Raw genomic sequence first — 24,330 nt, forward strand, 5'->3', positions numbered from 1 at the left:
AAAACAGAGAAAATAAATATGTCTCTTATCTTACTCACTGTGTATTATATGGACATACTGATGATGATAAAATTTTCATTTTTGGGTGAACTATTCCTTTACAGTATCTGCATATTTTCTCACATGTTCGACAATTGCTGATGTTTGTTTGCCTGACATTTTTAACTATAATATCAATCTCGTTTTTTTCCCCTAACAGATTGAATAAATAATCTACTAACTGTTCGTTCCATCTTATTTCCAAGGTAGGGTACCTTGAAAATAGGGTACCTTGGAAATACGTAATGTACCGAACAAGAGTTGAAGCAGTTAAAACATTTCGGTTCTATTAACATCACTGGTGTCTGTGCTGCAATGTTTGGTCATTCAACAACGTGTTGGTCTTGGATTTGCATTGTGTTCATGGAAATGGAACAGGAGACAATGAACACAACCATGAAAATATGTTACGCTAGGTTCACACAGGACGCGTAGCGGGCAAGTACCGCGATTTCATGCGCAAGTCGCAGTTGGGTTGTTCACAGCAAAAGCGTATTTCTCCGTGCCAACCAGCAGCTCTCTTGCTCTTCAGGAGGAGAAAAACCCCGTGGAAACAGCTGTAGGCTGCTTACATTGTGTTCCAATAGCCACCAAAACTTCATCTGTTTTACTGCTGTCCTTGTAGAAACAATGCTGACAGCTCACTGTACTTTTCCACATCAGGGATTAACTTAATATCTTCCATATTCTTCATTTCCTTTCTTCACAAACTCCCTCATATCAAAGCAGTCACGTTTATTTGTTTGTTTTCTCAACCAGAGTTGTGACTTGTGATCAGGCAATAATTAGGGAAGCCTATGGGACCTAGATCTCTCTCTCTCTCTAAATAATGACATAGGCCTAAATAAATTAAGTAGCCTATAAATAAACAAACCTAAACATGTATCCTTGTTTACTTTTGTGGCATTTCAATAACAGACCCAATTTTCAAAAAAGGCAAGTGATAATTCAAAACCAGATAGATCATCATCCTACAATGTGTTGCATTTAAAACTTGAATCAGTGCAGATGGATTAATCAACAACAACAACAGTGAAGAGCCTGGTAAGTTGATCATTTAATATATTTGTGCTTCTGTAGTGATAAAATGGACCATCTATAGTGTACTTCTATGGTGTTTTCCTGTGAAATACGCGCCGCGGCACGCAGGGAAAACAGACCAGACGCCGATACTTGCACTCCAGATTGTGAGCCGCGAGCGGAGCTCCATGTGCGCCGCGGCCAGTGTGAACAACCTGACCCATTAACATGGGCGCCAAAAGGAAGCGGCCTCCGCTTCGGGGCCGTTCTGCGGCCGCTAAGCGTCCTGTGTGAACCCAGTGTTAGAAGAAAGGAAAAAAATAGTCTGTTTACTATCACTACATACCTTATAAATGTTCATACCATTAATATATTAAATTCAAAATTATTACCGCATTTTCTTTCTAAAGAGGTAAATAAATGGTTATTGTTATAATGCACTTAGGCCAGAGCCTTTTCTGTCTGTGTTACGTAGAACTGTTTATAGGAGAGTGCAACAGGCAGCCAATCAGGAGCCATTGTTTTGCTTTGATTGGCTCACGATCATAGAGAGTGTACGGTGGCCAGCAGGGACAAAGTTTGAGAACAGGAAAAGAAGACATTTGGCGCATGCTGGGTGGTAATTTCAGACCCTTTCTTAAGGCTTGACATTTTTTTAAAGCCATGTCCTCCATTAAAGCCAAGATCTCCATCTGATTAAAGTGGATTTAATAGCTTAAGTTAACAAGGGGCCATAGCTTCACCTGCTCAGCCTATTTCAGGATGGTAATATATTGTATAATGGCAGAAACGAAAGCATGCATGGCTACTGACTGTCTGTAGATGTGCTGGCAATGCTCCACTGTCATGTCTTGCAGCAGTTCCTCCATCCAGGCCTTCCACTGGTGTGCCCGGTGGCGCAGCAAGGTGGCCCGCGGGTACAGCAGAGCCACTGTGGCATAGCTGTGCAGCTGCTCCAGGCAGCCTCGGAGGGCCCCACGGCGCTGCTGTAGCAAGGAGCCCACCTCTGCCTCCAGGCCCTCGCACTGGCTAATCAGGTGGGCCTGGCCGGCGTTCTGCAGGAAGGCTGTGGCTGGCACGTAGCTGGGAGGACCTGAGTGTGGTAGAGAACAAGGAGAGAGAGGATAAGATGATGGCATTTTTGGTTTTAAGTAACGTGATTTCTTGAATAACCCTGTTTCTATCCGCTCTACGGCTTGACACTACTGCACTGCACCATGTCATTTCTTTTGTAAATACAGTCTGAAAAAGCTGAAAGAAAGGTGTTCACATGCTCTAATAAGTCGAAAGTTTGAGCAGAAATCTAGGTGTGTTAACACGACTTATGCTTACTTTAGGGCTCCAGACTAATTTTTTTCACTACTTAGACCACTGAAAATCTTAGTAGCACAAAAGCTAGTAGCACTACTTAAGTTACTTAAGTACTTAACCCCTTTAGCTTCCAATTTTTCTCTCCAGGCATTCTGGGAGAAGTGGATGGGAACTGCTTACAGCTCCCACAACACTGAGGACAATAGATTTATATTTTTCCTTTAGATCATTTTTATCTTTGTGTTACTGATCAATTATCTTTGATCAATTAACTTTGATTTATACAGAAAAGAAAAAGGGTTTTGGCTAGAGAATAAATAAATAAATAAATAAGAAAAGGGCTTATAGGAGCAGTACATCTTTTACCACGTAAAATAATTAACATGCAGAATGCAATTATTTTTCTGTGCAAGTTGCTTCACTGCTGTATAAATGAGTGCATAATATTGATTCACATTTTCTCTATTATACAACAAAATAAAAAGGGACTGAAAAAATGGCAGTAATACAACTAAACGTGTGAAGCAACGAAGCAGCGCTAGAAGGCTTTTACTGTGAAGCAACGGCACGTGACATAAAGTCATTGATGGTTAAAAACGGTGTACGTTGTCTCTTTAACCAAACAAACCCATTTATCGAACAAACTAACCAAGGTCTATGGGGCTGCTGATGTCCTGCAGTAGGCTGGCCAGCTGGGTGGCCTCCAGACTGGAGAAGGCTGCCTGGTACTGGGAGATCCACTGGTCCAGGTCAGACAGCTTGCTCTGGATGGCCTCCTGCACAGTCCGCTGCCGCGACTGCAGCTGGGTGTGTTCAGAGTACCTATGGAGATGAGAGTGGATGGATAGGCTCTCAGACTGCAGGTGGCACACACTGTTGCCTGCAGTGTTTATTTATATATATATATATATATATATATATATATATATATATATATATATATATATATATATATATATATATATATATCTCCTTTATTTAACCAGGTAAAAGTCTCATTGAGATTAAAATCTCTTTTTCAAGAGTGACCTGGCCAAGAAAGCAGCATAAACGTTGTTACAACAATAGACACAAACAATACAAACAGACAAATACAACTGTCACACACTACAAACGAGAGAACACAGTATCCAGTTAATATGCAATACAAGGTCAAAGACAAAAATCCAGTTATGATGCATATAACAGCAACAGGTACAATTTTCTAAAACGATTTCAGTGAAAATTTAGGAGCAATCACATTGACCAAGAGTACTATTTTCTCGATCCTTTAAAATTGACTTAAATTCCCCCATAGTAATCAGCTCTGACAATTTCAGGTCCTTCTGTACATTATTCCAGGAAGAAGCGGCAGCGTATTTAAAAGCTTTTTTGCCTAATTCTGTTCTAACTCTGGGGACCAACATCTGTAGAATATCGTGAGAGCGCAGGCCATATTGATTTTGGTTTTTACACATGTATGTACACAGATAAGGAGGAACCAGCCCAAGGAGAGATTTATATATAAAAGCCAACCAATGCGAAAGTCTGCGGACATACAGAGATGGACACTTAGCAGCAGCATACAGAGTACAGTGGTGTACAAGATTGCCACAGCCAGTAATAAAACGTAAAGCACAATGGTATACAGTATCGAACTTTTTTAGGCACTGGTCAGGTGCATTCATAAAGAGCAGATCGCTGTCCAATAAAGGTAAAAAAGTTGCCGAAATCAAGTGTTTCCTTGCCTGGAGGGAGAAACAGGATTTATTCTTAAAAAAGAAACTTAATTTAAGTTTCAGCTTGGAAACAAGGTTTTCAATGTGTGATTTGAATGACAAGTTCTGATCAATAATCCTACTACTAGTCCGTACCCGGGGATGCGCGCGCCACAACTCCGCGCAGACTTGGCAAAAAGGCGCATAAACAGCGTAAACTTGGGAAAATGGAAAAATCAGCTGCGTCAGTCCCTGCCTATGCCAATGCTCAATGCCCATGTGCAGACAGACGGACGGACAGACGGACAGAGTGTTCCTCATTCTGTCCGTCCGATCAAATCAATAAAAAGAGCTGCACAATATTTTTTGCAGTCCAGTGCCTCAATAATGTCATTCACCACTTTAATAGCAGCGGTTATTGTGCTGTGTTGTTTTCTAAAGCCTGACTGATGTTGTGATAGAATACCATTTGTGTCTAAAAATTCTTTAAGTTGTTCACTAACAAACATTTCAAGGACTTTAGCTAAAACACATAATTTAGAGATCGGCCTGTAGTTATTAACAACTGAGGGATCACCTCCTTTCAGCAAAGGGAGAACATAGGCAGATTTCCATATGTTAGGAATCTCATTGTTGGAAAGGGTAAGATTAAAAATATGAGTCAGAGGTTCTGCTATAAAGTCTACAGCTAACTTGAGAAAGTAAGGATCAAGCTTGTCAGGACCTGCAGATTTATTAGGATCCAATTGCTTTAAGGCTCTATGGACCTCTATCACATCAAGAGGAGTAAGATTGAATGGTTGAACCATAGAATTAATTGGGGGTGGTGAAGAGTAAACCCTCTGCTCATTAGGCTGTTTTGGATCTGGATGTAAAGACTCAAATAAAGAACCTGAAGAAACAAAATGTTCATTAAAGCAGTTAAGAATGGCTGATTTATCAGTTAGAGTACATGAGTCTTTTACAATGCAGGCTGGCAACTCATTCGTAGTTACACTCCCAAATTAAGATTTTATTACTTTCCAAAATTTCTTAGGATCATTTAAGTTACTAGTAGTTTTAGAAAGGTAGAACTCATATTTAGCCTTTTTGATGAGAGAGGTAAAGCGATTTCGGAGCTGTCTAAAAATCAGCCAGTCAGCCTGGGATTTGGATTTTCTGGCCTTAGCCCAGGCAACGTCCCTTTCTTTTAGTAGACTGGACAGCTGAGGGGAAAACCAAGGATTGTTTCGACCTTTCACTCTAAATTTGCGGGAGGGAGCATGTTTATTTATAATATTAGTAAAAGCATCATGAAAGTATTTCCAAGCCAGTTCTACATCATTAATGAGAGAGATCTTGTTCCACACACCTGGCGCATCCCAAGATATATTGAAATGTCATCTACCCAGAGTGTCTACCTAGTAGGGATGGGCATTTGCATTTTTTTACTCTTTTTTTTTTTAGAGTTTAATTGAATAGTCTAAACGTCTAAGCGTTAATGAACAAAATCACACCTTACTATGTGTGTGTGTGTGTGTGTGTGTGAACCTATGAAAATACATGGTCCTATGAGAAGAAAACAAAAAAACACACAAATGGAAAAAGAAAAAAAGAATAAAAAGAAAATGATGAAGATGAAGGTTTGAGGTGACCAGTCCTTTCCCTCTCTGACCTTTGCTCCAGGGTGAGGATGAGGTGGTCAGGGTGGTTCTCGGCCCCCTCAAGGAAGGCAATCTCCTCCAGCAGCTTGGCCTGCAGCCTCTCCCCCTGGCAGAGCAGCTCCTGAAGGGCCAGGTACTCCTCCACGGCCTCCTCCACCTGGGGCAGCACCGCCAGCATCTCCTCACGGTTCTTAAACCAGTTCACCTGCACACGGTCCACACATTACACTAATCAAATTAAAATACTTTGCTTCCTGATCATTAGTGTGCAGTAATGAACTGACTCCATTTAGTTGATCTTTTCAGGGACATTTGTATACAAAATAGTATGAATTTGTATACACGTATGAGTTAGATTGGACTTGCCGTATGAGAGTTATGGACCAAAAGGTAAACATATGTGTTATAGTGCCACCATCTGGCCAATATGCGTAGACTGCCTTGTCTGAGCAGTGGGGGACCATTGGATCCCACCTGCCTATGGTTGCTTCTGAGCTGATACTTTTAGCAGAGAAAATCATCATCATTTAAATTTTTTTGATTGATCTGAGAAAGGGATATCATCCGTGACTGACTAACTAGAGGACTCCTAGAGCGGAGCAAACAATCCTCCTCTGCCCCTCCCCTCCCTGTTCGCTCTGCTGCCGCATGCTCCGCACATGCGAGACGGGGACGTACACAATCACACAGGCTCTGCAGAGAAATGCCATACAATCAAAAGTTGGTCAATGTATAGAAATTGATCTAAATCAATCTCTAACGCTGTGCCTAAAGGGCCTGACACACCAGGCCGACGGTCGGCCGTCGGCCAATGTCGGGCCGTCGGTAAGCGTCTGTGTCCCTAGTTTTTGCGGTGTGTCCCGCACCGTCGGCACTAGTCGGACCCTGTCAGCGGCTTTTCGGCCGACTGAGCATGTTGAATCGGCGTCGGAGCCCGTCGGTGAGAGAGATCACTCTGATTGGTAGTTCGTGTTTTGCCTCTTGATGATTGGACTGATAAATTCCTTCAACATGTGGAACTGAACAGGAAAGAGCCGAGCGAAATTTTTAAAATCGGAGGTTTCATTTATCTCCAGCTCTCGACACAGGTTCGGGAAAGCCCCTTGAGCCTGTCGCTGGAGTATCCATGATTTAGTGCGGTTTCTCCTTATTTTTCTCTTTTTTTTCGCCTCTTCCTTTCTTCTTCCACAACCAAAAGACCAAGGGCTGACAACGCCAGTGCCATTTGCAACTTCTTATCAGACATAAGGTATGGAGAGTTATTTCCCCTCACGCAGGCGCAGAACGTACGTGCTAGTTGGCTGTCGGGTGTAGTCTTTGCGGTGTGTTCAAGTGCAACTTTTTGGACCAGACGCAGGCGACATGAGGCGACGCAACAGTCGGCCTTCGTCGCCGCTGGTTCTTTGACGTCGGTTTGGTGTGTCAGGGCCTTTATGTGCATATCACGTCATGTTGACCGAGTCGCCCGTCAAAACGAAAGTGAATCTTGAAATTCTACAATTTGCTCCAAACTCGCATGTATTAACGGTATTTGTAAAGAGTAACTTGATACTTTTTAATCGGAGATGTGTAAAACTGCTCAACACTCAGATGGAGAGTTAACATGTGTGCAGTGCAGAGACTAGCATACTGCCCCTGTTTACCACTGGATTCCACTGCTGTCACTGTAGGTTTAGACCAGTAGACAAGTCAATTGTCAACCTGCGGAAAATACTGAAACCCATACATCAGTCCAACCCTATGGCCTAGTCTCCTGAGTTGCGATGCCTCACCTTGATCTCAGCCACCCTTGAGGAGAAGAGGGAACGTGTGATATCCCTCTCCATCTCCCGCTTGCTCTGCTTGCTGTCAGCCTGCTGGCCTCCTCCTCCATACACAGCCCCGGCGAAGCCCACCTCCCCCCCGGCCGTCCAATCCACTAGTGGGTCATAGACGAAGGCCTCCAGCAGGGTCAGCAGGGTCTCTCTGCCCCGACGCATCATCTGAACCACCTGAAACAACACATCTGACTTGTTTACTCAGCACAGCCTCAACCGCCAGCAAGATACAGCAAAAGAAAGCAGGGTGAATGGCACAGACTAAGAATTAGAATCTCCCAAAGTGAAGCAGTACCATCAAATAATTAACCGGACACTCTTATACACTGGAAACATTACTTATTCAATATTCCATTAAAAAAGGTAGTGTGATATGGGACCCAGTAGTGCTTGATGTGACATTGACCTGTTCACAAGACAGCCTGAAGATGCCCTCCACCCCGGTGACTCCCAGGGCAGTCTCGATGTTGTGGGTCATCCTGAATGGAACCTTCTCTGGCACCCGAAGGCTCTTCCCTGGTGATGCACATACACTGTTAAAGCTACACTCAGCAATTCAACCAGGAAAACCAGCCTTCCATTTTTGCAAAACCAATTAGGCAAAACCTCTTTGCCCTCTTATTTTATCCCATTCTTTGATGTATCCTATTATTATTTGCTGCTGCAGCGACCCAATTTGCCCATGGGGATCATTACAAGGTGCTACCTGTATCATTTTAACATTAGTAAAGCCTAGGCACTTTAATTTTGAGTAAAATTATCGTAAACATGATGGTGGCTGGACTTGGGACGTTCCATTTGTTCTTGTCATCATCCAATTATCATCCTTGGTTGGCAAGTAAACTTATTGGATCTTTTTTCTCTGGAAGCAATGGGGTTCATGGGAAGTGTGGTCTTAAACCTGCAATAAGTGATATCAGACCTTATAACCGATCCTGAAACTAATGTGTGCTATGTGGAGATTTCATTGAGACATAATGATATAAACCAATAACCACACACACGGGCCAGCTGTGTTGCTGTTTTCACCTCTTTTCTAAAGCTTGTCAAATTCCGCTCCGGAATGAAGTCCCTCCCGGGCCATTCAGTAGCTTTAGAAAGAAAAGCTACGGAATGGACCAGAAGGAGCTTAATTCCGGATTGATTATAAGGTCTGATATCGCTGATTATCTTTTATCAATAATTGTATTTCCCTGTGGGGAAATTAGATCATTGCTGTAGCAAAAGTAGTAAGATTCACCAGGGAAAAAGACAAATAGAATATAGAGACACAAACAGAATATAAAATAAGCAATAAAAGGAAGCAAAATAAAAATAAAAAATAGTGTAAAAGAGTGCAGGAGCTGCTGTGTCTGGTTTCTCAATGATATGGAGATGAACTAACAAATCTGGTCACTATATTGTATTATTATAAGTTATCTAGACTCTTGCCCATAATTCCCACTAGGGTTCAACCAATACGGGATTTTCAAGGCTGATATCAAGACGCTAATATTTTTTTGAAGTGAAGCTGCCGATAGCTGATATTTTGTGACAATTTTCTGTATATTTAAATTTGACAACTTTCATACCAAAAAAAAAATATCCCAAATAATGAGGAGGATTCAGAGACTCAAGATTTGTATTCTTGTCAGGTTGGAAAAGCCTGAAACAGCATTTAGGACATCATGGGACACTAAAACACAATGAAACCCAGATTCATTAAATTCTTTTAGGTGGGTTAGCAGAGTGGGTTAACAGAGTCTTACAGGTTTCATTGCACTGACTGGCTGATATTTGATTTTTATTGAAAGGCCAATATCGGCAGACTGATATAACGGTGTAACCCATACTTCCCACCCAAATAGTCTATTTAATGCGTTGAAATTGTAAGCTGCATACGTTTGTAGCCCCTTCTTCCCTGTTGTATTCTATTACTATTTGCTGCTGCAGCGACCCCCATCTCCACGGGGATCAATAAAGTTCCAATGTCATCTCAACAAGCAGCTCCACTACTTCTTGAAGACATATGGCACATCATTACTGAGACGAAGTGGTTTTGCTTACTCAAAGGCTTTACCTTTTTCAAAGCAGACGTTGTAGTCAATGTGCACCACCTCTCCGGTTGTCATGTCAATCAGCACGTTGTCTAGGTGACGGTCGCCGAGGCCGATGATATACCCAACCATCGACATAACAGCAGTGGATCTGGCATAGGACTGTAACATACCAGAGAGGGGATGTCAGCCAAATATATCTGCATACTAAACATTTTACTTGGACAGATTGTGGTAGAAAACACATCCACAAAGACTGCAGATGTGTTTAGTTCATTCTGGGAAACTCCTCTATAAACACACCTGAGTGTCCTTTTACATCTCCATTTTACGAATGAGTCTCTAACCCTTGTATCAACTGACATACCTGATACCTGAAAATGCAGGTCTGTGGTGCGGTCTGTTAGGAGTTAGAACATAATCCAAACCAACTACAGAAAACGACCCCAAAATGCAAGGTTTTATGGGTATAAGGTGATGGATTGACTGATAGCCAGCAGTTACTCATGCTTGGAAAGCCTAGCGTAACAAAATGAAGCAAGGGCAAACCAGAGTCTGGACTGATGCTCATATTCTCCTATTTCTTCATGTCTTCTTAACTGTTATGAGCACCAGAGAAGGTAAATTATGGCAAAGAGCGAAGACAAGTTCATCATGCTAAACTTAAGTTACAGGGACTGGAAAATAATTTGTTTTGTCTCTCCCCGGCTGCCAAAACCTCTGAACCTAGCAGGACGACTGGACCAAAACTAAAAGGTGCTACTTGTGAGTGCATGTGACTTTTGGACCAAATTTACACAGGAAAAATGCGTGTTGCAAATGCATGAGGAGACGAGGGGAGGAACAGAGTGAAGGAGAGAAGTGAGGGAAAATGGAGGCCATTTGGGACAGTTTATTTTCTACTCCCTTATCAAAAATGGGCATCTGTTAATTACGAAGTGGCCCTATCATAACTGATTTAATCCAAACCCACAATACAACTCTCAACTCAACTATTAAAGTTCTTATTCACACCAAGCACAAAATATACATCCATTAACCTGAAGCTGCTGACATTAACTGGTAACGTTACAAGTTAGAAAATAGCACTGACTGTCACGTTAACTTTAAGTTATGTTAACTGTTATATGAGTGGTAATTCTATTCCACACACATGATTGATGTGTATTGATATGGGTCATTGTGAGACACAGAATTGTCTGCCTTTAAGCATTATGTTGATTGCAGGATGACCAAGACTCCGGTGATGACGTTGTAAAAGGCCCAGTGTTTCCTATATATTCATTTGACAGCGGTGGGCTGCCAGAATTTTCATCACCGCTGCAATCCTGGTGCCAATATTGCCTAATTCGTCATCATTCATATGGTGGAATCAATCACCCTGCCTGACCTCGAGTGGACTACTAGGCGTACTGCCTCAAGACCATATATGAGTCACAGAATACGTTGCAGGAGTCAGGAGTTCAAGATTGCAAGTTCTATGACTTACTACATTACTTTAACTGAATCCTTCATAAAATAATTGTTAAAAGAAAAACACTAAGAGTATCAACATATCAACAGACAAAACATAAAACATTGAAAACATAACTTACTTCCGAATTTGTTGGTGGAGGTAACAACACCAGAGAGGAGGAGAGTAATTTAATGGCTGCAGAAGCCCTTGTTTTAAATGACACATCTTACCATTGTAAAAAATAAATAAATAAATGACAGCCTAATTACAAAAATTGACAATCCCCACAAATTAATATTCAAATAGTTTTTTTATGACCCATCCCATACCAAGTCTATCCTAACTCTGTATGTTACCTGAGTGACCCTCCACCACTCGCTGGGTGTGGTGCAGGAGCACCAAAGCTCCTTGGCCAGCAAGTTGGGGGGTGTGGCCTCCATCAGCTCTTTCAGCACCTCCTTCATGACGCTGAGAGGCCAGTCTCGTCGCGACACGTCCAGGCTGAGCCCCATCGCCTTCAGCGCCGGCCCAATCCGGCTGTAGTAGAGCTCGCTGGGGCGGGGTACCAGGGGCACCGGCTGGGGCTGCTGCTGGAATGAGTCCTGGGCCTGGGGAGGACGGAGGAAAGACTATTTATGTAATGAATGTTCTAGTAACTCTGTAGTACTGGCTTGACACTTTTCCAGGGATGTGATCAGGAACACACACAATAAACAGAATAAAACATTACAAATTAATGGGAATTGTCCATAAAAAAACTACTACATACAGTATATACACACACACACACACACACACACACACACACACATATACATGTATATATATGTGTGATCAATATTCAAACAGTGACCTCTTGCTGTCATTAGCAGGGCCGCAAACATGTAAAAATTGCCTAGTGCAGCTTTAAACTAGAAATAACCGCCTCGTGGTTGTATGCCTCCGCCAATAAACTTTGTTTTATCATTGCAAGGACAGTCTTTATTTATTGAACACATATAATTAATGTGATTATTAGGTCAACTTAAAGGATTGACCCAAGATCGTTTTCTCAGCTACAGTGGTAAGCAAAACATTATGATGTCACAGTGAAGTTGACCTTTGAACTTTTGGATATAAAATGTCATCACTTCATCATTTTATCCTATTAGACATTTGTGTGAAATTTTGTCATAATTAGCGTATGAATTCTTGAGTTATGGCCAAAAACGTCTTTTGTGAGGTCACAGTGACCTTGACCTTTGACCACCAAATTCTAATCAGTTCATCCTTGAGTCCAAGTAGACGTTTGTGCCAGATGTAACGAAATTCCCTCCAGGCGTTCCTGAGATATCGCGTTCATGAGAATGGGACGGACGTGAGGTCACAGTGACCTTGACATTTGACCTTTGACCACCAAAATCTAATCAGTTCATCCTTGAGTCCAAGTGGACGTTTGTGCCAAATTTGAAGAAATTCCCTCAAGGCGTTCCTGAGATATCGCGTTCACGAGAATGGGACGTACGTACAACCCGAAAACATAATGCCTCCGGCCACGGCTGTTGCCGGCGCGGAGGCATAAAAACAAATCAACCAATCACTTGCTTGCCGTTCACCTGTTGTAGTTTATGTCCACTTAGTATTCACAGTGTTAAGAGAAACCAGGCTTACCTTCTGAGCCTGCAGCACAGCCTCCCTTTGCTGCCAGCGCTTGTAGAGGCCGAAGAGGGGCGTGGCTCCATCCACCCACTGGATGAGTCCTGATCGGGTTCCCAGGGGCGTGACGGAGTAGTGGCGGGCGTGGAAGCGTGGCTGCTCCTGCTGGTTGACCTTGGTGAACATGGTGTTGACAATCGACAGGAACTGCATGATGCGCTCGTCCAAGTGCAAGTCCTCCAAACCTGAGAGAGAAAAAATGTCACTCATCGTGCATCAGCTTGTTTTGGCCCCCCTGAACCCAGAGTCGGAAATTAATTTACAGTGACCTGCCAACAAACAAAATTCACCAGCAAAAATAATAAATACAAATTTGTCATATAAATATGTCACTCTATGCATTTTCAATGCCATTTCCTGTATAAAATCAGTTACGTGAACACTAAAATGTAAAACATTCAATAAAGAGACAATAGCAGATCTAGAGTTTTAATTTACAACTTGCTCACTCATACAGTGGACCTTTTTGTGGTGATCTTCATTTTCTCTTTTTGGTGGCCGCACATCTGCTATATGACGCTAGATGGGCATAACATTAAAGACCCCATGAAATGGCATCTTTACTTCCTTGATTTGATGTAGTTCCTGTTGAAACAGGATTTTGAGGTGGGACATAATGCAGTGAGGATGTAAACTAATGGAATAGCAGTCAGGGAGAGAAAAGGCAGTTTATATTTTTGCCTACTGGTGCAGCATGAGGTCACCATTAAAGATACTCCATTTTCCAGGAAGTCAAAGTAATGGGAGTTCATTTCATGGGGACTTCCAAGTTTTCTTTTAGTTAACCATCCAGGAAGTTTAGACGCTACCACTTTCACTACCACATTGTTTATCTTGATTGTTGATTTGATTGGCTCACAGGCAAAGACCTAAGACTGTATATAAACGAAGCATTGAAATGTTAATGTCTCAAAAGGTTACTGGCCATTGTGACGGGTGATTGTTACTGATTTATCCACCAAAGATGCATTTTACGGCATTTGGTGCTTGGTGGGTGGTGATTTCAGACCCTGGCTCAACCTAATCATTTTCCAGAAACGCTACAATTTTTGGAAGGTGACCTCTATATGTCCACTATGTAGCCAAACACACTGATGTTGTGTGTTACTGTGTTTGAGTTGGTCTCCCACCTTTGAAAAGGTAAGGGTAGTTGCGTCCATCTGAGCCCAGGAAAAAGAGCTTCTTGGGCTTGGTCTTGGTGGGCAGGATGGTGATGGTGTTCCCCACGCTCTGGATGGTGACGGCGTCCGTTGCCGACACCTCGCCTGGCAGGGCCATCTCTGTCGTGGTCATGGACGCCAGGTGAGGGCTGATCTCATCCAAATGGAGCAGATAGCTGGCTCGCTTCTGAGCGCGCTGCTGCAAGCTCAGCATGATCTGACCAACACACCAACACACTCAGTTAACATATTCGATTTATTGAAAAGACACAGGTGTACAATGTATAATGATCATATCATGGCATTTTCTTTCACATTTAGTCTAGGACTCCCACACCCACCCCATCACCGAGTCCCCTTAGAAAAAGAAAAACTTAAACCTAAAAGGAAAAAGACAACATGTAGATATTCACCAGTTGTATGCCATAATCAAAGTTTTACATCCTTAGTGCTATAGTTGTCAACTGTGTGGGACACTTGTTTGACTTTGTTGTGAGATAGTATAGATATTAGAATAAGAAAATAATGGTTGCCAATGAGCTTTTCCAACACCTCATACAAATGTGCGTGTGCGCACCCACCTGTTTGAAGGGCAGCCAGCTGCTGGCGGGGTTGGCCGGGTTGTGGGGATTTCTCAGTCGATCCAGGGCAGACGTGATGGAATCACCATAGGTCTGCTGGAACCAGGTCTCATGTGGCGTCTCTGCCGTAGTTGCCGTGATGCTGCGGACGTGATCCAGTGCAAACACCACTGGACGCATCAGAGCAGAGTGCTTCTCGCGCATGATGGCAATCTTCTCATCTCTGCAGGGCAAGGCAGAGTGCATTGACTGATAATTACTCACAGGGTTCAAGTACTGAAGTCTGTGGTTAAAGGATGCAAGAAAAGCCTATTTCTAGTAAAAAAAAAAATTAAGGAGAACATATCAAAAAATACCTCTTTAGGTCAAGTTAATGTCACTACAAAATCATTCTATGGGTAACTTTGGTTCAAAGGATGAACAATTTACAAAGGGAATGAGTAGAGGAGGGTAAAAAATACATATTAAAGAGTAACACCAGTGTAACTTTACTTTTTTCCTATCGCCATTATTGCCCATGAAATATCTAAACCTACTAATGTATATGCCACATTAGAAGCTGCAGAAGCTACTGCTGTCTGTTCTTCTGCAGGTTTGCCCTATGTCCCAAAAGTCATAGGCTGCCACTGTTTTCAAAAATAGAGTAAAATCATCTCACAGAGACATACCTTGACTAACGGAATACATCATGTTGAATAGCATGTGTATTGCAGATTTTCCAAACATGACTTTATCATGTAGCTAATTATTGCATTTAATGGGGACTATTTTCACTTTTTCCATTACTGTGCACTATTACTTCTGGTGGCAGTGAAGAGGCAAAACAAATCCTGAAGCGTGAGTTGGAGGCAAATACATGCAATAATCTCTTCACTTTTAGTTCTGCCAGAATGGAACTACTTTTGATGTGATTGCAACTGCAATGATTGTGCCGTTATAAAGTACTTGTGTATTTTAAAATTATGGATTATTTTTCGTCAAAGCAGCAGTATGTCTCTGCAAGCTGTTTTTAATGTATTTTTGAAAACAATGGGATCAAAATGGCAAATACTGTATTGCAGAAAGGTGAAAACTTTCCATGCCTGATGGTTGCTGAACCTATGATTTCTAAATACTGAGGCTTCTAATCAATTCACATCAATGCTTCACTATGGTGTTATATTTGGGACACAGACCCCTGTGTAGGTGCATTCCCCATCAGCTACTGGCTGTCCAGGTTACCTGTAGTGATGTCACTCAGTAGGATTTTCAAATGAACAGATGCTAAAGTGTCCTGGGTTTTTCTCTTCAGTGGTTCTCAACCATGTGCTACTGAGAGCCATGTGTATGCAGGTTTTCATGCCAATCAGACAACAGCAGCTCATTTAACTGATTAGTTCCTCCTTTCTGGTTGAAGGTGTGTTACTCTGTGAAATAAGCTGCTGTAGTAATTGGTTGGAGGAATAAACACCTGCACTCTTGGGCATGGCACATAGTTGAGAACCAATGGTTTACTCTGTTTTAAGAGGTTACTGTACCTCTCTGCAATTAGTGATAAATAGCCTGGGGGTCTGATTTTGGAGCAAAACTTTTCAAATAGAAGTGAATGAGTCTCACCTGCGCAGTGTATTGTTGTTCTGCACCCTCTTGACCTCATCCTCCAGCTGCTGGATCCTGCGCAGGACATGTATGTGTTGCTGCTGCAAGACGCCCAGCCACAGTTCATCCCATAGTAAAGTCACCCTACGTAACTCGCCCACTAGCTGCTGGACCTGGTCAACACACAGGACTGGTTACTAGCTGGTTAAGTGGCCGGTCAATACCACAACTGGTTACTGGCTGGTCAAGACCAAAAACACACATACTTCACCTCAGGGCAGACAACACTGTCCGCTCAGAGCGTGGTCTCCAACCACGTGCTGTCAAGACCCATGTGTATGCATGTTTTCATGTCAACCCAACACTACAGCAGCTGATATCCCTGACTAACACGTCTTCAGCCAGAGAGGAGGAGGAGGAACTAATCAAAGAAAACAGCTGCTGTACTGTTTGCACACTGCACCTGCATGTACATGGCTATCGATGGCACATGGTTGGAGCAGGATTTCTGCTGTTAACATTCTGGTGTGGCGCAATGCCACACTCGTATTATTTCCACCACGCCAAAGGAAGACAAGAACTTTTGGCACAATGTCTCCTTTTAAAGCATTTTAAAGAAAGTCCATGATTCTCCAGGGAAACAACACTTTGTTGTTTCCATGGAGAGGAGGAAGAGGAAGAAGAAGAGGAGGAAGACAAATGACAAATACATGAGGGTCCATCAGCAGAACTGCCCGGCTCATAAGTATCATTAAAATATCTTTGAAATCATGTGTCTCTAATTCACACAGCACAATGCCTGAGTAGGCATAAGCATGTTCATTCTGCATCCCCCGGGGCTCGAACTCACAACCTTTGCCACCAATGGCAAGTTGCGATCGAGTTGAGCTACCTGAGAAGTGGGAAAATTAGAGGTGGCTTCACACATGACTTAGCCAACCACCAGGGTGCCCGATAACAGCTGTCCATGCATGTAAAGGCAGATTTCAAAGATTTTGCGTACTTCATGTAGACAACATAGAGATGTCTGTAATTTATTATTACAAAGATTGATTGCTCCATAAGTGAAAAACTGATGCTTAAAGATGCTCTATTTCCATTGACTGCAAAAATTCAGTTTTTGAGATACAATTCTGAAATTTTATCTACCATGACTGCAAAATTTTGTAATTTATTTTCATGAATATTGGAGATTTATTTAGCGAGAATTTGTAGTTAGCTGTTTACAGTAGTGTTTACAGCAAAACATTTTGATGCACTGAGCTCAATTTTTGATATTTCAAAAATCTGGCTGGATCGTTTGTGGAGGACATTCAAGATGCTGTGTAGCAAGTTTGGTGTCAATTGGTGTCAAAAAATGTGGGAGGAGATAGGTTTAATTAGTTTTACAGTTTTTGAGAAAAACAGAGTGATGGACTTCATAATTTGCGCTAGGTCGAAGTTTACGAAAGTTTCCTCACACTTGGGCCTACATTGAGGTTGAAGTTGCAAAGCCGTAGCACGTACGACTGATTTTTAATGAATTTTCAAAGTTTTGAACTTTAGACGGTTGCTGTAGCGCCCCCATCAGGACTATTGGCCCCCAATGCCAGTTGAGGAAGTTTGGCATGGGACTGGACCTATGTGCAAAGTTTTGTTTATTTTCATGCATGGGAAGGCAGATTTCCTCGGAGGAAGAAGAAGCAGCATAATAATAATAATAACATTGAGAAATACAATGTTAATACTAATAGTATTATGATTATTATTATTACTACTATGAGTGTTGTAATTCTGTGCAGCCTCCTACCTGCAACACCATGGTGGGGTTGGCTGATGACAGCTTTTCCACAATCTTGCTGTAGCAGTCATGCATCATGGCTTGGTCCTGACTGGAGCAGAGTGCTGCCAGCTCCTCTGTAGCTCCTCCCTGCCCACTGCTCTCTGGCTGCTCGTCGTCCTCCTCACCAAGGCCCTCCCCTTGCATGTTGTCCAGGAAGGTGGGCAAGGCTGATGGCAGCTTGCTCCCTGTCAACAAATTTGGTTAACAATGGCTACATCAGGGGATTTGCAGGTTTCACAAAGCCAAAAGCTGCAGATACCCAGGTTGACTGAGTACAGAGTGAACAGAAGAGGATAAATACCAGTGTTCTGGGCCTCCCCTCCCAGAGAGAGCGAGCCCACTATAGCGGGGTAGAGAACGAGGTGTGGGGAGTCCTGGGCCACTCGACACAGCAGGCTGCAGATGCTCTGTCGGATGTAGGCCTCTGGATGGTTCAGACGGGAGAAGAGCTGGGGGATGATGCCTGAGGAGGCCAAACATGTTTAGTTTTTTTTTTTACTATTATTATAACTATCGTTTTTCATTATTATTATTATTTATATATGTATACATATTATTATTATTTTATTATTATTTTTTTTTTTCTCTCACACATTGGTCTCCACCTTTACACACAAAAAGAAATGTCATCAAGATGTGTTGCACTAAGATGTATGTTTGCAAAGTTATGATGACAATTTAAAAAAAGTATTAAAAAAAAAATATATATTATTCTTAACAGGATTTTTATTTTTTTTAGTTTACTAGTTCCCATTTAAAGAATGTGTGTGGGGATGCTTGTTTTGCAGTGCAGCATACCCCTCCAGGGTGCGGTGGGGGTTGAGGCTAGGCCCAGCTCAAGCCCCTCCCTCAGTTCACCAGCGTGCTTCACCAGCAGGCGGAGGAGACGCAAGGTCGCCATGACGATCACGTCGTCATTGCTCTGCTTGCTGTTCTGATTGGATAGCAGGAGTTTTGGGTCATCCTCGTCGATAGGGACCTGACCACAACAGCATTTTGGGATGATTTTGGGATTTGAAATATACTGAATATTAATTTGTTTCCAAGCAAGTTCAACAAAGTGCATTCACATGAAAGGGGCAGGGTTTGTTACAAGTAGCCAATCACATGCAACACAGATTGATCAAGAGCAGCCTATTTAAGATAAGATACAATGATACTACTGATCACAGTGGGGAAGGGGAGTTTTAGTGAAATACTGATGTAAATATAGGTCTTCTGGTGCAATCATTTGGCTTCAGAACACTTGGCTGTACAAGCTGTTTGGAGAAATGTTATGGTCTTTTTTGCCCTTTTTAGAACTCCAAAGAACCAATCCCTGGGAGGGTTAGTTAATAAAACATACCAGAGAGGGGGAAAAAGCGTGTCCCCACCGGCGATTGAATTTAATGATCAGAGGTAGGGAAATCAAAAGCAGAGGAAGGCAAATCAAAAGCAGAGGAAGGGAAATCACCCCCACCCCCACCCCCCCCACCCCCATCGAAAATCACACCCTGATTAAAACAATTTCAGTGCCCTGCAATAGTCCTGCAGATGGTGTGTCATAGCCTAACCTGTCCGGCATTGAGCTTGAGGAAGGTGAAGTAGGCCCGGCAAGAGACCCGGTAGAGGCTGAAGATGCGGTCCACCACGCGTCTCCACACATGGATCAGTCCGTCGGTGACCAGCTGGCCTGCCTCGCCCAGCCAGGGGCAGGAGGCAAGCAGCTGCCGCCAGATAACATCCACCATGTCATCCTCCTCGTCATCCTGCTGTAGAGCCATGTCCTCATCCTGACATGCACCAAAAAAAAAAAAGAGCAGGATCAGAACAATCTGCACTGTTCATGAATGAGCCGTTAATAAAAAATAAAAATAATAGGAAATCCTTGGAGAGGGTTGAGAGAGTTGGAGAGATTTTTCCGGGAAAAGGAACGATGAACAAAACTCAATGTTTCATCATACAGCTGTGTGACTCCTAACTGCACTGTACATTTATCCTTGATGCCTAATGACAAGGTAATATCACTGAGATATTATTAAAGGGGTATTAAGTCATCTATCACCTCTAACGGTGACCAGTATGAATTGCACTGCCAGAACACCTGGCCAAGCAACCTTTGAGTCATTGGTATTGATCCACAACCCTATCAACTCCTGCAGATATATTATGGTCTGTTGTGCTATGGGGCAATAAAAGTACTTATTGCACCTTTAAGCAATGCTTCAAAGTAAGAGCATTGTGTATTGACAACAGATGCATGTAACCTTACAGTCCATTAAATATTAAATCAAAAGAAAAAGAATAAAATTCAACAGAAACAAGAACAAGCACAGATCCTGTACAGACCCACGGCGCGTGTTCAATTCAATTCACTGCACTGAAGCATCACGACATGGTTATCGGTTAAATAATTCCACTAACATCACTTAGATACCACATGTATCAACGTTACCCAACATTAAAGTTTATAGGGCAATGGAAGACATGGATGTATGTAAATTAACGGAACGGAGTGGGGCTCAGCGCAAACTAGTAAAATAAATAGTGACAACCGCATTTATGAGTGAGAGTGAATTTGGATATGTCTGGTACACACCGGAGCAGAGCGAGTAAAGCGAGTAAAATTACCAGACTGTGTATGTACGGGAAACAGGAGTCACTCCACTCCTCCGATCTCGCGATGGTTGTAAAGAATGTCTGTAACCATAGTAACGTTTACCTCAGACCAATATGGCGGCTACCATTGCCTGTATTTTCGGTTTACTTGACACCAGTAACACCAGTAACCAGAGGCGTCAATGTATCCATAAGATCTTAATAAACCGCCACTGACAGCGGCGTCATATTCTCTTTTTCCACCGCATGGACTTGACACTTTTAACTGCAACATTTGGGCCCAAGGCCGCAGAACTGGTAGGAACAACCTCAATGTTGAGGAAACAGACTGGATAGAAAATTTGAGAATGTCTCACAACACTTACCTCCATTCTCTTTCAAAATAACAATGATAATGTTATGTAAGGTAACGAATGTTGTGCCTTACGTCACATAACAACCAGTTCTCCAGTGCGGTTCTGGTACACACTACTCGGACTAACCGAATCCGCTCTCAAATTCGGTAGTCAATACCCAAATTTTCAGGTAGTGAGTTTGTTGTAGAGTGCGGTTGCCACTCTCCTTAATAACCTAACTGTGTGTGAACTTAACAGGATTAAGCACTACAATGAAAAGTGACAACCATATTTAGTTGCAGTGTAGCGGCATTTAGCCCATAGGCGAGAGGCCATCACTTAGTCAAAGACTAAGGGACTAGAGGCCATCTCACGATGCGACATCTCACTAAGCGTTACCTGACTGACTGCCTGCCTGACCTGAATTTGCGCCATGGGAAAAAAACAGGACCCAATACATCCAAGTTAGGATTTGATCATGCAGGTTGCGCTGGGACAACGTGATCTATTGGCAATGGAAAATGAGACTACCTGTATGCCAGCAGGCCGACACATGGCCTGTCCAAGGATGCTGAAGATGGCGTCCTTGTCTTCTTCGCTGGTGGAGACTGGCAGCAGCTCCTCGATCTCCTTCTTTTCCCCACAGAGGAGGGGCACGCCCTCCCCTTGGCTGGAGAGGAAATAAATCAGAAGAAATACTATGGATCATACTGCTCAAAAGGGATGATGGGACTAGACAGAAAAGACATCCAAGCTTAATACAGTGTTTAGCCAGTTTATTAGGTATCCAGCAGTAAATGATCATGATCAGGATCGTTGCTGAGATCCTGTCCAGGACAACATGGTAGGACTGTACCACAGTTTGCATTTTTTTTGACCCGCCTATTTGCTTTCACGATTCTTTCCATTCTCCACTGAGCTCTCGTGAAAAAGCTGTATTTAGCCAACAACTAACTATACGCACATCGACAGTGGGTGCTGGGTTAAGTGCCGATCATCAGTTGAGAAGTAGAACCTGCACATGTGGGGGTTCTACTTCTCAACAGAAAAAGCTGTATTTAGCCATAGAAATGACCCTGATTGAATGGTTTTTACCACTGCTGTGATGAAAAGTCAAGGTGGACGGCCACTTTGATACTGGAACCACTGTATCTGTGAGAATGACATGCTCCAAGCTCCATACATCACTTTTGGCCATTCCGAAATTCAGTCCAACCATAACTGAATCCCTCAATGCTTGCATAACACTGCGTAAGTGTTGTATTCCACTGTGTCTACTAACCTGGCATTATCCACCACTTTCCTGCCCCAGCGGTAAGCCCAGCTGGCCAGAGCTGCCCAGGACTTGGCCATCTCTGGAGCCTGGCTGGTGGAGAGCTGGTAGAGTTGGCCCAGTACAAAGTCTGGCTCCCCAACGCCCACGCTCACTGCAGAAGCAAGAACACCAAGGTTAAATGGTTGCTAGGATAAAGCCTTTCAAGACTCACTGGCTGTCTGAAAGCTCATGCTACACACTACCTACTAAATACTGTGCAGCAGGAATACACAAATCTATTAACTCAATCTATGAAGAAAGCAAGTAAAACTTTATTTGTATAGCACCTTTCAAGATGAGTGTCACAAAGTGTTCCACAAGTTACAACATAAAAGACACAGGCTACACAGTGAAAATACAAGCAAAATACAAGCCTTGTATGTAATCAGCAGGATTTTGAAATCAACCAGTGGAGGGAGGCCAATATGGGTGTAATATGAGCCCTCTTACTGGATCTGCTAAGATCAATGACTTAATTATCGACAAGATGAACATCTACAGTAATATCTACTGTCTTCTATCAAAGGTTCATATTTTTTCCCCAAGGCATTTTACTGACAATGAACAAAATGTTCTAAGCTAGTGCTAAGTAATAGGCAGCATGAGCTTTCATAAATACCCATTTACTATGGCTTGAGGATGTGTGCACAAAAGTTTTCATTATCTCTTCAGCAATGGTACAAACGGTGGTCTTTAGCCTAGATGTCTGTGGATGTGTCTGGGCATTTCTGTAGGTGTTTGCATGTGTATGGATGTATCTAGACATTTCCAGATGTGTCTAGATGTTTCTAGGTGTTCTAGATTTGTGTGGATGTCCAGATTGGTCTAGTTGTGTGTGAATGTGTCTAGATGTATCTAGATGTGCCCGGGAGTACCTGCGTGTGTCTAATGTTACCTGAGGTCTCGGCAATGATGCGGGGGATGCCCTGGTCCTCCAGTGGGAGCTCCAGCAGGCCAGCAATGTTGCGGCTGAGAGGTGACATGCTGCCAATAGCACTGGATGCATTAACTGCTCCTGACCTCTTCACCACCTGGACCAAAACATCACCATCAGCTCTGATCAATACTAAGGAAAAGCACACTTATTACATGGTAAATGAAAGTTCAAGCTTTGTAATTACTGCACATATTCCATTACATATTTCCATGTTTTTCCAGAACTTAATTACTGGACTGTGTTAGATATTTTGGTTGGTGCTGCATATAGTGCATGCTGATAGCCCCAAATAAAGTGTTTTATGAATTTATGTAGCCAGTAGAGTTTAGAAGACTGGTCACTATGCTAGCTAGTGTAACCACTGGCAATATCCTAAGATCTACAAACAATGATAGTGGTATCCAATACCAGGCAATTGGAAGAAATTGGTAATTGAGATTTTTGCCAATACTAAAATTCAAGAAATCCCATTTTAAAAGACCTCTAAAACAGAATGTATGGTTTTAAATACTGTATTTATCTATATTCAAGACATTTCAAGACTTTTTTTCAGGACCTGCATGTGGTCAGAACTCAAAGAAAAGCGACTAATGAGCTGTATTGGTGGCTGAGCCTGCCTGTTTCAGCTGAGGCGTCAGGTCCTTCCAGTCGGCCAGCAGCCATTTGCAGAGTGTCAGCAGCGAACGGCAGGCGGCGCCTTCATTCTTCCCCAGACGGCAATAGGACAGGGCGGCCCAGCTCAGCATCTCCATGGCTGCCATAGACTGGCCTGTGGACAGAGGACAGGACTGCTTACAGGAAACTAGAAACAGCATCACTGTGCATTCACACTGTGAGCAACACGATCAACAAGTCACCGGAGGGCAATTCATTTCCTATAGAGTTGAGCGATTAAGGAAACTCAGCCGATGTGTGGATGGTCAAGAGGCTTGTCGGCTGAGAAAAGTTAGCCATGTTTGGCTGTTGATGACCACAAAATATTCAATCAGATTTTCGTTCTTCCTTGCTTCCCTACAGATGTGATTTTGTTTCATGAACAATAGTTCTCCTTCCAACACTTTGGCAGTATAAAAACAGAATGACAAAAAGTACACAAAAGAATGAATGTATTCAAATTATTAGAAAATCTTACTTGATCCCTTTTTGAGACTATCACTGTTTGGACAGCTCCATAACTTGATCCTCAAAGGTAATCTGAAGGATTTTCTCTAAAAACATGCCTCATGCCTCAACATACCTCTGCTCTCTATCAGTATGTTTCATCATCTGTCCTTCCTGCTGTTCTTGATG

The 24,330-nt window shown here is 42.7% G+C and overlaps 1 protein-coding gene across 1 annotated transcript in view; it reads right to left on the reverse strand.

Moving 5' to 3' along the window:
* Positions 1-24,330, reverse strand: part of smg1 (SMG1 nonsense mediated mRNA decay associated PI3K related kinase) — a 95,740-nt gene that overhangs the window by 16,023 nt on the left and 55,387 nt on the right. Inside the window, exons 30-48 of the mRNA XM_078284825.1 lie at positions 23,658-23,809; positions 22,999-23,134; positions 22,071-22,215; positions 21,320-21,458; positions 19,409-19,627; positions 18,654-18,834; positions 18,157-18,318; positions 17,823-18,040; positions 16,052-16,206; positions 14,456-14,678; positions 13,845-14,091; positions 12,670-12,899; positions 11,376-11,627; positions 9,587-9,725; positions 7,934-8,043; positions 7,483-7,701; positions 5,722-5,915; positions 3,020-3,192; positions 1,873-2,152 (exon numbers count right to left, since the gene is read on the reverse strand). Of these exons, the coding sequence (XP_078140951.1) occupies positions 1,873-2,152; positions 3,020-3,192; positions 5,722-5,915; positions 7,483-7,701; positions 7,934-8,043; positions 9,587-9,725; positions 11,376-11,627; positions 12,670-12,899; positions 13,845-14,091; positions 14,456-14,678; positions 16,052-16,206; positions 17,823-18,040; positions 18,157-18,318; positions 18,654-18,834; positions 19,409-19,627; positions 21,320-21,458; positions 22,071-22,215; positions 22,999-23,134; positions 23,658-23,809 (3,574 nt within the window). The remainder of the gene's footprint in view (positions 1-1,872; positions 2,153-3,019; positions 3,193-5,721; positions 5,916-7,482; positions 7,702-7,933; positions 8,044-9,586; positions 9,726-11,375; positions 11,628-12,669; positions 12,900-13,844; positions 14,092-14,455; positions 14,679-16,051; positions 16,207-17,822; positions 18,041-18,156; positions 18,319-18,653; positions 18,835-19,408; positions 19,628-21,319; positions 21,459-22,070; positions 22,216-22,998; positions 23,135-23,657; positions 23,810-24,330) is intronic.

This window comes from Centroberyx gerrardi, chromosome 7 (genome assembly GCF_048128805.1).
Source record: "Centroberyx gerrardi isolate f3 chromosome 7, fCenGer3.hap1.cur.20231027, whole genome shotgun sequence".
NCBI lineage: Eukaryota > Metazoa > Chordata > Actinopteri > Beryciformes > Berycidae > Centroberyx > Centroberyx gerrardi.